The 17550-nt window shown below is 42.5% G+C and overlaps 2 protein-coding genes across 13 annotated transcripts in view; one reads left to right on the forward strand and one right to left on the reverse strand.

Annotated features, from left to right (window-relative positions):
* Positions 1-4417: 4417 nt before the first annotated feature.
* LOC148425237 (chymotrypsin A-like) lies at positions 4418-6212 on the reverse strand. Its single transcript, XM_088412767.1, has 7 exons — positions 6097-6212; positions 5918-6021; positions 5765-5844; positions 5576-5654; positions 5321-5501; positions 5105-5238; positions 4418-4620 (listed from the first exon to the last, which is right to left on the reverse strand). Exons 1-7 carry the CDS (start codon positions 6191-6193, stop codon positions 4459-4461), a joined length of 837 nt encoding a protein of 278 aa, XP_088268893.1. The 5' UTR covers positions 6194-6212; the 3' UTR covers positions 4418-4458.
* Positions 6213-8083: 1871 nt separating this feature from the next.
* Positions 8084-17550, forward strand: part of vps13c (vacuolar protein sorting 13 homolog C) — a 101917-nt gene continuing 92450 nt past the window's right edge. For 8 of the 12 annotated variants that reach the window (XM_088412752.1, XM_088412753.1, XM_088412754.1 and 5 more), the window contains exons 1-5: positions 8086-8249; positions 10904-10947; positions 11025-11067; positions 14005-14100; positions 15981-16082. In XM_088412752.1, the coding sequence (XP_088268878.1) occupies positions 8150-8249; positions 10904-10947; positions 11025-11067; positions 14005-14100; positions 15981-16082 (385 nt within the window). In that variant the 5' untranslated portion in view covers positions 8086-8149. Of the gene's footprint in view, positions 8250-10903; positions 10948-11024; positions 11068-14004; positions 14101-15980; positions 16083-17550 lie in introns of all 12 variants that reach the window. The other 4 variants (XR_015865333.1, XM_088412761.1, XM_088412759.1 and 1 more) reach the window with 2 other exon arrangements.

Raw genomic sequence — 17550 nt, forward strand, 5'->3', positions numbered from 1 at the left:
TCAGGTGAATTGATTTTTGTTATTACAGTAAATTGCACATACTGATTTCTATCATCCAGGTAACTTTTTATCCATTTATATGCCAATTATTTTTAAATGTTTCCATTTATACAGTGTGATCTATAGTATCAAATGCTTTTTTTTGATCTATGAAAATCAAAACTGGGAAATTTTTGTTATACATACTAGTCTTGATTTCCTACAAAATCTCCAATACTGCCATATAAATGGACTTGTTATTCTTGAAACCATATAGATTCTCACTTTAAAGATACTTCCTAACAGTGAATTACTTAATGAAATTAAGTGTGTGTGGGGAATATAATTTTTTTATTTTTTTTTCTAGTTTTGACAATTATGGTAATATTTATATTGGTTTCCACATTTATATTTTAGAATGACTTTTGCCACTTTAATTTTGGATGGGATTTTTTTTTCTGTAAAGGACGTGTCACAAATGCATGCAAAAGGTATTGCACTACTACATTTTCCATACATTTTTTACTAATGCCATATGAATATTACGACAGTCTGTGGACCAGACTATTTTTTTAATAGTTCTTTTCCACATATTGCATTTATGTTTTTTTTAATTATATAACTACATAACCTAAACATTAGATAAATCATAGGCAAACTACGGCCCGTGGGCCGGAACCAACCCACCTATGATGGCATAGAATTAAGGTTTGGTTTGGATGATTCAATTCATTTCATTTTGACTTGTCATTCCATTCATTTCATTTTGACTTCTTATGACAGACTACCAACAACAGGTGTCACAATGACATAATTTTGCAGAGCCTCAAGCAAGAATGAGTGAGCGAGGGGGAGATCAAATCAGCCATTTTTAATTATCGTTCATCTACTGGTCAGGTTACAATCCATCTGCATCAATGTTGAAGGAACCTAGAAAAGCCTCTCGCATCTAACTCGTTCCTAGCGTGTTCGCTTTTGTTAGAAGATCGCCCATATCACAACATAGTGAAACAATTTATTTAGTCCAGACAGAGTGGGAGAGTACTCAAGGCCTCTGGCTAGTCCTGCAGCAGGTCAGAGCAGAAAATGGCAATGTTTCACCTTCCACATTCAGTTCTTATACCCTTTTGGGGCATGTAGTCCCACTGTGGAATGCAGGTGTGTGTTTGTGTGTGTTTGAGTGTGCGTGCACGTGTGTGAATGTGTGTGCGTGCGTGGGGATGGTGTCTTCACAAGTCTTTGTTCTTTGGAAGAGGGGTGAAGTCTGAGCACCATAAACCCTGACTGATATCTTCTCTTGATGGCCACAGCTGGCCTTTTGTTCCTGGTGGAATGTTGTGTCGGGGAATGCCATTTGTTCCTTTCGGAGGTCATGACTTTTCTTGATTTCTTCTGGGCCAAGACTATATCTGCTTCATACTGACATTGCGTCATCTCAATCTTTATTAGAATAACACAGTTCCATGAACACAGTATTTTATTGATACATAGGATTTAAAACACATGCATTTCCTTTAATGTCAAAGAAAAAAAAATTGACTATGAGTTTAAGAAAGAATGGAAGCACAGTCCAAGGCTATATGTCTTATTTGCCAAGAAACCATGGTTGCAGTTTTAAAAGAATATAATAGCAGCCGTCACTTGACCACCAAGGCGTGAAATTATTCCAGCAACTATTCAGCACAACCTGCTGACCGGTTGGTTGATAGCGTGCAGGCTGAACAAAACACCAATGGTGGTCCGTGCGTTTCACACTTAGGCCTTCAGTGATTGGACCCCTCATGCGCAGACGTACGCATGTACACAGGCTTTTTTTCCAAAGCATTTAAACATCAATAAACCCGCATCAGCAATTAAAACTTATCATGAAACATGACAAAATAATTTCAAATTATTTGTCCACGAAGTTTTATGAAGTCCACCAAGAGCAGGCAAGCTTTAACAAGATTGTACGCTAAATTACAAATGGCAATTTCATTTGTCACATTTGGGCATTGTGAGGAGGAAGAAACGGGACCCCAAAATGCAGGAAAACTGAGAAATATATGGCTAAAAAGGAAGTTTTAACAAGGAAATGATGCAGGACTGGACAGGAGCAAAACTGGTGGACAAAATCAAACTAATGAGAATGCAGACAATAAAGGCAGACGCAAGTGGAACAGAAACATGAACAAAACCCCACAAACTCGCAACAACCAAACCCAACCAAACATGACAATTGAATATGAAGGACATAAAATGAAAAAAATAAATTCACTCACCCAAAATGCTGTCCTTAAGTTATTTCAGTACAAAATCCACTCTTCTTTTGTTTCCTCAGAAAGAATTTCATGCCTTGCTTGTAGAATTTGTCTTCGTGTTTCATTTCCAATAATAAATCCTTTCGTATTGACATGGACACCAATGCTGAAAGTCGCATCAGTCCAATTTTCGTTTTGCTCTTCTTCAGCCATTGTGGGTTTAAAAAAAAAGGCTCTGCAAGTCTGGCTTTGACGTATGCTAATGCTAATGTTAGCTGGTTGAGCAACATGATTTATTTTTTTTACTCTTTTTTTTTCATATAACTTGATTTAACTACTTCCACCGTTAAACATGGTGGATCAATATAGCTCCACCTTCCTGCATTGAGTGTCCACGTACATTACGTTCTGCGTGAGGTTTCTTGAAGGCGTTTTTATGGGTCGATTGGCTATTGCAGCTGTCTAACATAAATATGGGCCAGTATACAATATGTCATTGTACACTGCACAGAGAGCCTTTTACTCGTTCAAGCGAATGCCCTAGCGCCTCCCAAATCAAGCAGAGATAAGTCTGCCTGGGAGTGTGCCCGGCAACACACGTTAGCTGAATTTTAATTGGCTAAAAACTCTTCACTAAAATGGCAGCACTTGTAGGAGTGTCACCATATGGATATAATATGACACGGAAAGAACAGATTATGGAGAATAATTTTATATATATATAAAAAAAAAATATATATATATATATATATATATATATATATATATATATATATATATATATATATATATATATATATATATATATATATATATATAGAGTAAAAATAAATTTAAAATGATATTGACTTTTATTATTGTTATTAGAACTATTATAGTTTATTATAGTTATGATAATGTCCGGTTATATCAGGCCAGCAGAGAAGGCCTTGCTCCCCCTGATGGCTCACCACTGTACATTTATTCTAAAATAATCCTACAGTTGATTCCATGATTATTATGCACCAGCCTAATCATAATATGTATTTGTTACAATTTTAGATATATTTTTAGCATTGATTAACTGCTTCAAATCAAATCAAATCAAATTTTATTTATTTAGCCCTAAATCACCGAAGTCTCAAAGGGCTTCACAGATGAAAAGAGGTCGTACAGAGACATCTTTTCAGTATAAGGTACACAACAGCATCCCCTGTCAAAGCTCCCAGAAGGGGAAGGAAAAACTCAAAAACCCCAATTTGGGGAAAATCAGAAACCTCCAGAAGGGACCACAGGTGGGAGGAGCCCCCTTCCAGGCCCACAGGTTGAAGTGGATGCTGCATGTACCAGACACAGAAACAATATAAATTACAGAAAACATATTGCGCTATATAGTGCAGTGATGTCTTGACAGCAGGCAAAGCCATTGGGCAGGAACCATCCCACATTCCAGCCAGGTGGACCGCAGACGGCCAAACTCCTAACCCGTGATGGTCAACCAGCGCAGGACCCAATGGAGGTGGTCAAGTCAACCCTCACCATCTAGCTAGACCCCTCTCCCAGCCGGAAGAGGGGGGCAGGAAAAAAGAAAAAAAGAAGAAAGCTGCAGACAGGCTCAATTAACTAAATGCTTTTGAGTATAAATGTGTTTTTAGTCGGGATTTAAAGATTTCTACTGAGGTGGCTGCGCGAACTTCCATAGGTAGGGCATTCCATAGTACTGGCGCGCGAATGGAAAATGCCCTTGATCCCGCAGACTTCTTTTTAGCCCGTGGGGTCGATATTAAACCGGCATTTTGTGATCGAAGTTGTCGGGACGGAACATAAGGTGAACATAACGTAAGGTAAGCTAAACCGTGTAAAATTTTATAAGTAATTAACAGCACCTTAAAATCACATCTCATGTGCTTCCAACTTGATGTCTGCCAGGGTGGAAATAAATAGGAATATGCAGGACAGGCAGGGAAGGTCACAGCGACACCAGGGCCTAGCTTGAGTCATGAAGTGCCAAATAGGCTTCATCGAACACTTGGAAAAAACAAGAACCAGAAAAAAAGGATGAATCATGAGACTTTTCAGCCATGAAGATATTGTGAAAAAGGTAATTACGCCTTGACAGAAATTTCACGCTAATCAAAACAACGACGTAATCGCGCGAAATAAGAAAGCTCTCGTGGATCATGAAAAATGAGGTTGAGAATAAGTAGAGAAGATGTGCATTTGTAGTTTAAGACGTTTTATTGAAGCTGAGGCCTTTTGCTTAGTTGGAGGCGATGGTCTGGTCCATCCAGGCGCGCAGTTCGGTGACTCGTGCATAGACACCGGGCATGCTAGGCGTGCAGGTTCCGCTGCCCCAGGACACGATGCCCACTAGGGTCCAGACGCCCGCCTTCTGGCACACCAGGGGGCCGCCGGAATCGCCCTGCCAAAGGAAGCGCATAATGCCCATCAACAAAGAATAGTGCTCAAGACTTGCTACAAGCTGAAAGTTTCTAGGAGATACTTGTTACAGTACATATGAGGGACCAAATTGTGGACATTTGGCATTGGAACCAGTGCGCAAGACTTGCTACGAGCTGAAAAAGTCCTAGAAGATACTAGTCACGTATGCGGGACCAAGATGCGGACATTTGGTCATTGGAACCAGGCAGTAACAAATATTGGACAGTAGCATAGACACATGGTTGTAGAGACTTGGTAATGGGAACTTGGTACTAGATATCTACAAGATCGCGAGTAGAGACTTGGTGTTAAGGTCTTAGGACTGGACACTTGGGAGTATCGCAGATGACTTGAGATGCTAAAAGAGGGCGGGAACTTGAAGGTCAAGCTCCAACTATAATACACTTAGGTTTAGGCTTAGGCTTTGAAGAGGTCACGGTTAGGATCTAGAGCGCTCCGCCCACCATGCAGGACGAAGCTCCGGAGGCTCCGGCGCAGATCATCAGGTTACTGATCTTCTTGCCCCAGAATCTATGGCACTGCTCATTGGTCAGCAGTGGCAGAGATGCCTGCTGGAGGAGGGATGGCGTTTCGGGTGCTGAAAGGTCGCGGGGGCCCGAGAAGGCAGGGTGAGGTGTGCGTCAATTGGGTCGACAACCGGCGGCAGGCGCTTTCCTGACCGTTGTGGCGGGTCAGCCCCCAGCCAGTGGTGACACACTTCATGCCTCCAGGGAAGTCGTCATCGGCTTGGGCCACGCAGACGGGTGACACGCGCATGTTCATCTGAGCCGGGCTGGCCAGCTTGATGAGCAGAATGTCGTTATTGATGGTGAAGCCGTTGTAGCGAGGGTGCTTGAACACCTGCGGGGTGGCACACCATCACGGCGTCAACGCTAATCATGCCAGCTGCATTTACGATGGAGCGGTGGCCTCACCTTGGCCACCCTGAGAACCTGGGTATCCTCAGCGGTGGACGAGCGGTCGTGTTCACCCAAAACCACGCGGTGGGAAGTCCTGCAAGCACCGAGACACAGGGCGTCACGTTGTTGTACGCTGTTGTCCACACTTTGTCCTCAATGCAGCAGACAGCATTTTCAATTTGAATAAAGTCATGGCAGTGCTACCTGACGCCGCAGTGCGCCGCCGTCACCACCCAGTTGTCGTTGACCAGGGAGCCGCCGCAGAAGTGGAAACCCGTGTAGTCCTACCGAGGGAAAAACCACAGGGTGGCGCTCTCACCTCACTTCCCGTGTGTGTGTGAGTGTGTGTTCATGTACCTGCAGCGACACCTGCCAGGGCCAGGAGTGAGGCACCGCCTCCTCGCCGTTGACAATGCGAGAGTATCCCGTGATCACCGGGGGGATGGCGGGAGAGCCGCAACCTGATGACATTGCCATCGTCAATGTCACCAGCAAGACTAAGTTAGGTGAACGCTAACATGCTAAGGCTAGCTCACCATAGGCAGCACCGACGAAGGCGAGGCAGAAGAGGATCCACAGGAAGGTCATGGTTGCATCATGTCTTCTCTGGGCTGATGCCAAGCTTTTATACATACACTAACGCACCCGATTGGATGAGAGTGGTGGAGGCATGTTCACAGAGGCACACGCTATCAGGGTCCATGAGAGTTTGGACACATGGAATTCAGGGAATTCTGCAGCTGAGCAAACTCAACACACTCAAAAAGTGAAAGAAAATGTAACTGCACAAAAACAGAAAATTAATGACGTGCACAATTTTAGTTGTGGTTTCTTTAATAACAGCTTTGTGTGTTTATCTGATTTATGTTCCTGCATATACTATAATGTATGTATATATTATTTCAGTAGTGTATACACATAACCATAGGAGGAGGAAGGAAGGGGACCCAATAAATGCAGGAAAACAGAGAAATATGTGGCTCAAAAAAGGACGTTTGAACAAGGAAATGTGGCAGGACCGAACTGATAGCCAAAGTGGACAAAGTATCACCAGTTTTCTGTTTTCTGTTTTGGGGGGATTTAGGGTTTTTCAAGTTGTGAGTTCTTTTAGTTCTTGTCTTGCACTCTTGCTTTTCCTTGTGTCAATCCCCGTTAGTATGATTTGTTTCCACCTGTGTGCTTGCCCTCCTTGTGCCACCCAATCAACTCCTTCTGCGTTTGTTTCTCCCCAGCTGTTTCCTGTTTACTTGTCTAGTCCCTAGTCTATTTAAGCCTGAGTTTGCTTTCAATTTGTGTTGGGTCATTGTCTTTGTCTTTGTCGTTTTGCGCCTCGTTCATGCCCAAGTTATGTCTTTTCGTCTCGGTTTGTTTTAGTTCCGTGTGTCCTCCTTCGAGCCTGCCCCCGGTCTGCTGCGTTTGTTATTTATGTCCTTCAAGTTGCTACCTTATTGTTTGCTACCTTGATTTTTGGTCCTCTTTTATTAAATACCATTTTTGGAGTTCATCTTGCTTCCCAATTACCTGCCTTTGGGTCCACCACGACACACCACCATGCCAAACCATGACATCAATATTACAACAGTCAGACAACCTTTAATTTTTTTGAAGCATTTACAGCATTTAATAGTTCTATTTCACTGTATTGAATTTATGTTAATATGATATACATTAATCACGACATAAAAGTTAGACGCATCATTTCACCCTCTAATATATGCCGTTATATTTGTGCCACAATAGCGAGTGTGCAAAAAAAGTGAGTGCAAAAAATAAAGGTTAGCGCGCAAAAACAGATTTTGAGCGTAGGAAAAAAACTATTGAAAAGAAGTTGCTCGCTCAATTTTTTTTTGCTCCCTCGCGATAGCCCTCTCTCGCTCAACCAATATAGCTTTATGTACCTGTCGGAACAGGAAGTGTACTGCGCAGACGGGCTATGGTGCCAAGGGGGTAAAAAGGTCTACACCCCATCGTCCAATAAAGGCAAAACCCCACCACACGGGGCATGTAGTTCTTTTGGTACCATTTTTGGGACTGCACGCCCCCGTCTAACAGCCTGCAATTAAACCCCTCTCGTTTTACTACCTGGTCATAAATGGGGATACCATAAAAAAAAAAAAAAATCTTTTTTTTTAATACGAAATTAAACGCCAATGTGCCAAATACAATTTATATGCACATATTACGCCGTGGAAAGAACAAAACAGCATGTTATAGGCCCTTTAATGTTCGATCCAAAAAAGCTTCAGGAGACGAGTCCTATCGCTGATACAGCACAGCAGTCGAGGGGCAATTGTGAACTGCTGTAGTACTAATGTCCATGTTTATCGAATCGGGTTTTTGTTTTGGGAGATTCTTTCATTTGTTTGTATTTTATGAATCCTGCAGCTCACAGACTGCAATAATTGTAACTTTTGACAACAGGTTATTACATATGTCGGAAGAAAAGTAGCGGTCCCATGGCAGTGATCACCTGAGCGAACGATGCACTCTGTGCTCGGCAGGCAGACTCTACTAGCAGAGCGCAGATGGGTCGTTGACAGCCCGTTCAACGCGGAAGTGATCCTCCGGTTCGGTCCGCGGCCGTAAGTCATGGTGTTCGAGTCTTTGGTCAGCGACCTCTTGAACAGGTTTATCGGGAACTACGTGGAGAACTTGGACAAGTCCCAGCTCAAGATTGGAATTTGGGGAGGTGAGTTTAGGAGGCGAGCTAGCTTCCGGCTAGGTGGCGGCCACGGTCCGTTCGCGAACCTTGCTTGTCTTAGGACATACAAGTGGCTAATGGAAACGATTCCGCAAAGCGTTGGCCCCAATAGAGCACTTGCAACGCTATTGTCCTTCACGCGTTCCTTCATGTTCCCCTTTATGGGGCGCAACCAGATTTGGTTGACTTGCGTCACTGGTTCCAACCTCTTGACCAGGGGTCGGCAACCCAAGATGTTGAAAGAGCCGTATTGGACCAAAAAAAAACAAATGTGTGGAGCCGCAAAAAATTAAAAGCCTTATAATGAAGGCAACACATTCTGTATGTATCTATACTAGCTATATTAGCCGACGATAAAAATGAATAAGTTAACTACGAATACATAATGAGCCATTGAGCTTTCGTGATTAAATGTTTAATTTTCCCGAAGTGCATTCTGTCGAAAATGACGCGCCTCGTGACTGCTCTGTTGTGCGATGCCGCCTCAAGTTTAACTTCGTTACAATATTAATGAATTAGGTTTCATTGCTTTGATTAAATGAAAGAAAGCAGATATTTTAAGTTTTTATTTTGAGGAATCGTCAAAAAAAAATGGAACGTGCATAACGTGCCCCTAATCTGGGCAACGGAGTGCAATAAAACGCAGCCTGCATTTATAAAAAGAAAACATCAGCCACAAACCTGCATAAAGGCGCAGTCTGTTCAATATCGATCACATCACACATCACAGGCAATTGAGTATGCTGGCGCTGAATTAATGTCCTTGATTTGTTGATCGGTGATGTTGCCTGCCATTTTAATCGTTCTTTCCTTCACTGTCTTGGCGGAGAGAGGCGTGTCTTTTTTGTACTATCCCGGTTTTGTTTATGAAGTCTGTAAATAGGTGTTTTGACATGTTGATGAATGATTCCTTCATGTAGTCACCATCTGTGAACGGTTTGCCACGATTTATTATCTCCAGGGTTGCAACCAAACTTGGAGCAGTCGTGGAGTTTGGAGTGCAATCCACTTCTTAAATATATTTTTGCGCTCCTCTAATTTCTCCTGAAGTAATGCAATCATACTTTTCCTTTCATTCCCAACTGGGTACTTGGCTGCAAATAAAGAACGCCTTCCCTGAAAATGTCGTTCCACATTGCTCTTTTTGTTATTAGACAACTTCTCGCTACAGAGCAAACATTCGGGTACTACTTCCCCATTACAATGAATGAAAATGATTTGGTCAGAGAAATGCTGAATCCTAATTTCCTCAGGTATTTTTCTCTTTTTCCCTTTGGGATGCATGGCCTCTTACAGCCGCCGGTTTGTTTACAACGGCCACTTGCCTGGCATCCCGCCCTGCTGATAGAAACGCGTGCCGCAGGCTATGACGTAAATCTTCGTTGACAGAAATGTTGAAACATAATATTTATTCTACACATTTATAGAGCTTTGGAAAACTTTAAGAATGTTTCTGTCATGTGTGTCGTCCTACAGAAACCATAGTAAAACAAAAAATATTTTCTCTCCCCCATCTTTTTCCATTCTGAAAAATTTTTGATCAAGCTCCGAGGAGCCACTAGGGCGGCGGTAAAGATCCGCATGCAGAACACAAGTTATGCAGTTGGAAATGACGGGTTTTTAAAGCTAGCCTTCCAAACAGAAGTAATGATCTGACGAGTTTTTGACATCCGCATCAGACCTGCTTTGTGCGCTTGCACGACAATAGACAATTGTTGGGGAATTGCAAAGAATCTGAGATTTGAAGACATTTCCATGAACTTGTGTGGACATCGTCAAGAAAGCTGCCCGCGGCCGTCCCAACGCAAACACCCAATCTCACCTCGAAGTTTCTTCTTTGTCCTTAAATGCATTTCGGGGATCTTGAATCGATAATCGCCGCTAAGCCCTTTGAGACACCTTTGTGATGGAGGCCCATCCAAAACATTGCTCAGGAGCTGCTGCCTTCGCGCGCACCCTGATGGCCAAGTTCCAGTCATCACAAAAGTCTTGTTGTCTCCATTGAATGACAATCTCTGCAGGCCTCAAGAAAACAAAAGTTTTGGACAAGGGCATACAGTAGCTCTATTTTTGTCTAACGACAGATGACATTTGTGTCTCTGTGCTTTTACTACGCTTCAGAGGCTATAGTTCTTCACAATCTCTTGTTGATTCACTTTGGATGCGATGGGTTGGTATTTTCTTTTGCCAAGTATAAACCATGTACTGGAAGTAAATGGTGACGTTAACAAGAATGTATGAGTATGTATTTGCACGAGGTGTGGCACAACCTGTCAGGATGCCGTCAGGATAACTTGAACTGGGTTTGTCTTTGTAGCTTAAAAATGTATAGTAATATCAGCCATCAATGCTGTCTTTTGTACTGGGCACACTAGCTTTATCAAGGGACGATTCATAAAATTTAAATCGAAATTGCTGTGTGTGAAATTATTTTTCCCGTTTATAAAGGCTGCAAGGAATAAAATATACAGAATGTGTTCTAGTTTTTAAAAAATCGGATTCATCAATTAATCAGTCGATTATGTAAGTAATGTTATTTGATGATTTCTGCCAAAAGTAACATATCCCATTGGAAAGCGGGTCACCGTCCTCCGTGAATGAGTTTAATGGTTGCCATGGTGACACACCCTCATTTCTCCCAGGAAACGTTGTCCTGGAGAACCTGAGAGTAAAGGAAAATGCGCTGGTAAGTTTGTTATTTTTGTTTGTGGTGTTTTGCTCTTTAATGCCTCAATGTCTCAGTAAGCTGTCTTTTGTCTTCAGAGTGAATTCGACATCCCATTCAAGGTCAAGGCTGGACAGATTGGTGAGTGCGTCGTTTTTTCCTACATTCGTTCTGTGTGTTTGTGGGTGTGTGTACTTCTCTTTTTCGTCCTTTCTCTTATTCATTCGCTTTCTCTTGATTTATTAATCACAATCCCATTTGCTTCTGTGTCTAATATGAATTTATGGGCAGTGCAATGCCCTGAATCAGAGGTGGCCAAGTTCGGTCCTCCAGAGCCACAATCCAGCCTGTTTTCACTGTATCTCTTCAACCAACACACCTGACTCAAATCAGTATCATTATCAGGATTCTGCAAAGCATGCTGATGAGCTAATCATTTGAATCAGGTGTGTTAGTTGAAGGGACACAATGAAAACAGGCTGGATTTTGGCTTTTGAGGACCGAACTTGGCTACCCCTGTCCTAAATCAAATGACGCTTTACTATGAGTAATATTCCTTATTTTTTTCGCTTCAATAACATTTTGAATAAGTGTTCTGAAGGACTGTCAGTCAGCATTGAACTGTTGACCAAGCCAACACATTGCAATGACATTTGATGGAATATTTGTCTATTTATGGTATCATTAAAAACAGGGGTGCACACACTTTTCCAGCATGCGAGCTACTTATAAAATGACCAAGTCAAAATGATCTACCTACTATAAATTTGCAAAACATATATTTATTTATAAAAATATTGAGAATTCTTTATATGAACCATATATGTTGGTGTACCTTGCATAACTACATGAATCCATATTGCTCAATACAACTCTGTGCATTTTTTTTTCATTACCTTACTCTGATGACTTGCACTGAATGGACAGCGAGTCAGCTGCTTCAACAAATGCCTCTTTTACCATTTCTCCGTCTTGGAAGGATTTCTTGTTCTTAACGATTAAGTGACTCACCCGAAACGAAGCTTCGGTGGCTGCCTTTGCTTTTGAAGTTAGCTGTGAGAAAAATGACTGCTGTCCAGACAACTGGGATTTTAGTTCTTTCACCTTTCTCCTTCTCAGCTCGCTTTTCGGAGGGAAGTCAGTATCGTAGTTTTTATGAACAGTCCGAAAATGCCGCTCCACATTTCCCTTTTTCGGTATAGCGATGACAGACTGGCAGATGAGGCAAACGCACTTTGAAAATGACATAGTGAAGAAAAAGTCCACCTCCCATTCCGTATGGAAATGGTACGTTTTTGGCTTTTTACTTGGTCCAGCTCCCTCACTCATTTTTATATCCTTACGTTTAGAATAAATAAATTAGAGGCTAACTCACTAGCTTGCGAGAACGCGCCGTTATGTGCGCATGTGCAGTGACCCCTCTGTCAGAAAAGGTCAGATTGGTCAGACCGACCTCCCCCCATATGCCAATAAAGTAACAAATTTCAGAGTGAAGACGGATCATAGGCTGACGTCTACGTTTTAATGCCATGCGATCGACCCACAGTACCTTCGCGATCGACCGGTAGATCGCGATCGACGTATTGGGCACCCCTGATTAAAAAAAACTCATTGCTTGCACGCACACACACACATATATAAAAACTCCCTTACTAACAAACTTGTAACCACCTTTGTAATAAAGCGAGGAGGAGAGAGTGAGAACACTGGAAGACCGTGGTGCTCTCTGCCTCTTTAGCAAAAGATTGTTATGACTACAGTAGATCTTGGTCTTTTCTCAGGTCTCTTTTAATGGTAACGCTGACAACAGTTATTTGACAAATGCCTCATTTTGAGCAATTTGTCACGCATAGAAAGGACTAAGCCTTATCCAGAAGTCATCCATAAGGATGGTATTTGTCGGACTGTCAGCACCAAAGTGTACGGAGGCATTTCCGTCCATCGAATGGTCTTTGAAAAATCCATCCCACCGCTTTCGCCTGGGCCACTTGAGCACTGTAGCTGCTAACACTGGAGTACCCGCTAAACAAGGACGACAGACACATGCCATAATACGATGCAAGCGTAATGAGGTTGTTTTTGTAGCCTTTATTAGCGATTGGTTTCAGAACGACAGCACTGCTTTGTAAAACGCCGCAATTGTTGTGACTGGAAAAACAAGACGCTATGACACGCTTGCCAGGAACACTTCACTTCTTCACTTATCCCTTGACTTCTGCTGAGGTCGTTGGGGTGCCTGTGAAGAATTGGTTACCTCCCTTCTCCATCTGTCTCTGTCCTCCACTGCTCTATGGGATGTTGCCAGGTTCAGGCCTGTCTGTTCATGGATATCGTCCTCCCATCTCTTTCGTTGTCTTCCCCGCTTGCCGCTTCCTCTGACAGCCACTTGCAAGATGGTCTTTGCAAGGCCAGTTGAAAGAGACATGTGTCCGTACCAACTCAATTTGTGTTTTTTGACGACAGGGAGGAGGTTGTATTGGGGTCCGATTGCCCGTTTTACTTTATTTTGGATCTCTTCATTTGTCACACGGTGTGTGGATGCCAAGGATCTTTCTGTAACATCTCATTTCTGTTGCAAGGATTCTTCTTTGTAGATCTGCATTGAGTGTCCAGGTTTCGCAGGCATATAGAAAGATTGATATTGCGAGGGAGCGCATCAGACGGGTCTTGGAGCGCAGACTGATGTTTTTGTCTCTAGGGATGCTCAGCTGACTCTGTCTGAAGAGATATCTTTCCAGGAACAACTTCTAAGTTAAAGCCTTCGAAAGATTTGATGCTGAAGTTGGCTTTACCGTGTTGCGTTGGTTGCGTGTTCCCTTATGGATAGCATCAACAACTGTTAGGCCTATAATCGAGTAATTTTTATCTTTTTTTTTTTTTTTTTAAAGGAGGTACTCATCATCAGAGTTACTTTACATCAGTGTTCCCCAACCTCATTTGGAACCAAGCCACGCATTGAGCGCTGCTCCGATTCGTCCATAGTAATAATATGAACAATAATCATAATGGATTTGGGCCTATGAGCAAGTAATTTTTATCTTTTTTATTTCTTGACTTGTTTTTGTTTGTGTGGGTCAGGCACGCTGACGTTGAAGATCCCATGGAAGAACCTGTACAAGGAGGCGGTGGTGGCTACGCTGGATGGCTTCTACTTGCTGCTTGTCCCCGGCGCCAGTAAGCTACAACGGCGCGTGTGTGTGTGTGTGTGTGTGTGTCTGTCTGTTTGTGTGCGAGTGAGAGAGACGGACGTGCGCTTTTCCTCACATTCCGGGTGTGCGTGCGTTACAGCCAAGCACGCACTGAAGACGAGCCCAGCGAACAGGAGGCCTGAGCTCTCGTTTTGGGTGCGGGCGGCGCCAACTTTCCCTAGGGCCGCATGACTGCCGAAATCAATTGGCATGCTTGGACATCTCACAGGACTGAAGTATTCATGTCCGAGAGTCTTCTATAGGCTTACTGTTAGTGACTGAGTCACGTTTTCCTAGGGATTGCCTATGTGCTCCTAAGATTGGAACAAAAACAAAAGTGGCAGTTTGAGCGATGCCACTCGATGGGAATCTCGGGAGTAGACCAATCATTTCATTATCTTTTCATCTTTTTATTGATACTTATTCTTTAAAGGGCCTCTATCATGGAAATGTAACTTTTTGGAGCTTTTAACCATATTGCAGTGTTAATTTTGCACCCTTAACACCCCTAAAGTGTTATTTTCATTCATTGACACATTCTAAGAATTACTTGCTTGTTGTGCTCTCTCAGCACTGAGCACATCAAGATGGCTACTGCTGCATTGCTGATGTTTTTGATGGCCCTCCTGTTGTGCAGTCCCTTGATCCCCAACATCTTGATCGGCGAATCCTCTACACCCGACTGGGGTTTCATCAGTTCCTACATCCCCTACTTCAGCACTCACCTGCCAGTTCCTCATACTTGGCCCTCTTCCTCTCAAAGGCCTCCTCCATCCTATCTTCCCAGGGAACAGTCAACTCCAGTTGGACCCCTTCCTTTGTTGTTTCTGACACCAAGACGAATCTCTGGCCTAATGCCGCTTTCAGATGGAGCGCGTCGTTTACACTCTATGCGAGGGGTTTTGTTGCAAGGTCAAGATTAAGGTCACTTTTCACACAACACTGTCAAGCGAAGGGAGGGGAGTGAGCTTGCTGTGTACTTTACAGTGGATCCGGAGAACTTTCACTTAATTTCATGTAATTACCTGACGCTTTTCCTTCTCCTTGGCCTTGTTTAAGGAAGGTCTTGGGCTGCCCGCCGCCTATACAGCAGCACCTCTCTTGCTCAGCTCCTGCTGAAGGGTAGTTTTAGCTTTAGTTTCATCACTATTAATCATCAAATCATATTCATGAATATGATTATTAATTCATTGACTGGAAAAAAAAATCAGCTCCTTTTTATACATTACAAAATCCTCTCGCAAGCCAAATTAAACCTGTTTGCCTGCGGGCAGTATGTCGGTCATCACTGGTCGATAATAGTGCTATATAGATTTTTTTTTTTTTTTTTTTAACTTTTCAAATTTTAGCCTCTCTCGGCCAAACCTATTCTTTTTCTTTTTTTTCCGGGACAAATGGTTTTGGGGCAAACGACAATATTTCTTTCGCTTACATCGCAGGCGAAATTAAACTCGTTTGCTGGCCAGAACCAGCCAGCGGGCTGTGTGTTTGACTCCCCAGATTTAGCCTCTAAATGAAGCCCCACAATTCACCTTAGTGTACCTTGGCATTGAGATGACTCCTAACCGTGGCATCTGTCAAAAGGAATTTCTTCACCAGTGGAATGTTACTAGACAGTAGCTAGTCAGCAGCTTGGCTAAAAGAAGCTCCCCACCACCCCAACTTGCCGCACTAAGATGGTGCCAAAACACAACTTTTTCCCCTTTGGCATGATTTTCGCCTGAGCACAAAAAGAGCAAGTGACGATTATGAGGTGGAAGGCCCTTTTATAAATGGTGGCTTCTCATTCCACTACCCACAATGCAGTGCAGTGCCGACATTGATTTTGTGTGAATGTGTGTGTGTGTGTGTATGTGTTGTGGACAGCCATCAAGTATGACGCTGCCAAAGAGGAGCGATACCAGCAGGAGGCCAAGCAGCGTGAACTACAACGAATTGAGTATGCCCTGCAGGTGGCGGCCAGGCGAGGTGAGGCTGGGCCAGCGCAAGCGTTCTCACAGCCTTGCAAACACAGGGTTTATGGGAAATTTCTGCAACATTCACGTAGGGCTACAACTAACACCACTTTTTATTTTTTATTATTATGAAATCAAGCATTTAAATAAATGTAAACCAGATTTACTTCTGGTCCATACCATCCATCCGGAAATCTGCAATAATAATGATTATTGCTTTTCAAATTATATTGCTGTGATTGTCTTATTTTGAAAAAAAAAAAAAAAAAAAACCACAAGCCATGGTCAGTCTGCTCTAAAGGAGGACAACATGAATTCTTGAAAATATTGACTGATTGTTGCGAGACTAAAATTTTAACAAGGTGACTAAACAAGCAACAACCAAAACAATAACTGATTCATTTGTTTGTTCATTTGTTTGTTTGTTTGTTTGTTTTTCCTCTGCTCAGCTTGCACTAACTTGCTGCTTTCTCTCGGCTGGCTGCCTTGATTTTTTTTTTTCCGCTTGCATGCTAATTTTGCACTTTATATGCACGGACACAAATGTCGACATTTGAGGCCCATGGTGGGGCTCAAAAGGTACCTCACAGGTGCCCTTCATTTGTCAACTTGCTATATATATATATATATATATATATATATATATATATATATATATATATATATATATATATATATATATATATATATATATATATATATATACACAGTGGTACCTCGGTACTCGACCGCCTCTATACTCGACCAAATCGGTGCTCGACCAAAAAAATCAAGTAGGTAATGCATCGGACCTCAAACAGATTTTCGGTTCTCGACTAGCCGAGCCGACCCGACCCGACCCGACCCAAACGCGCTCCTCGGCCCTTCTCGGCCAGCGGGTAAGCGCCAGTTCAACTCAGACCGCCAGCGGAGTAAGACGTTTGTTCGAGTATTTCTTCCCGGATTTAAACTTTTTCGTGTTGCTCTAGCCCTTAATAATGGGTCCAAAGAAAGACAGTGATAAGGGGAAGGCAAAGAGGAAAACAATGAGGACCACTATTGAACCGAAGAAGGAAATTATAGCAAAATATGAACGTGGTGTACGAGTGTCCGACCTCGCGTCGCAGTTAGCTAGCGTCATCATGGAAGGAGTAACTCCCTCCCGTCCTCTCCACATCCATTCCTGTATGCCATCAACCACTCTCCAAAACGTAAGTAAATTATACAAAATGGTTTATAATGCTTTATTTATCTTTATCTTTATCTTTATCTTTATCATGTACTGCTTGTGCACATTTACTTGTGCACACATACTTTCCATTATTTCTTATGGGAAAATTGGTTTCGGTGTTCAAACAAATCGGTGCTCGACCACCACCTCAGAACGGATTATGGTCGAGTACCGAGGTACCACTGTATATACATATATATACATATATATACATATATATACATATATATACATATATATATATATATATATATATATATATATATATATA

Source organism: Hippichthys cyanospilos, chromosome 4, assembly GCF_059441005.1.
Source record: "Hippichthys cyanospilos isolate Australia breed blue-spotted pipefish chromosome 4, RoL_Hcya_1.0, whole genome shotgun sequence".
Classification (NCBI taxonomy): Eukaryota; Metazoa; Chordata; class Actinopteri; order Syngnathiformes; family Syngnathidae; genus Hippichthys; species Hippichthys cyanospilos.

What these genes read in the sequence shown, in the direction of transcription:
- LOC148425237 (XM_088412767.1), bottom strand. Translation starts at nt 6,193, where the DNA reads ATGTATAAAAGCTTGGCATCAGCCCAGAGAAGACATGATGCAACCATG. An exon ending in CTTCGTCGGTGCTGCCTATG is followed by an intron (nt 6,022 to 6,096) that starts GTGAGCTAGCCT and finishes CAATGTCATCAG; the next exon opens with GTTGCGGCTCTCCCGCCATC. An exon ending in AGGTTCTCAGGGTGGCCAAG is followed by an intron (nt 5,502 to 5,575) that starts GTGAGGCCACCG and finishes GCCACCCCGCAG; the next exon opens with GTGTTCAAGCACCCTCGCTA.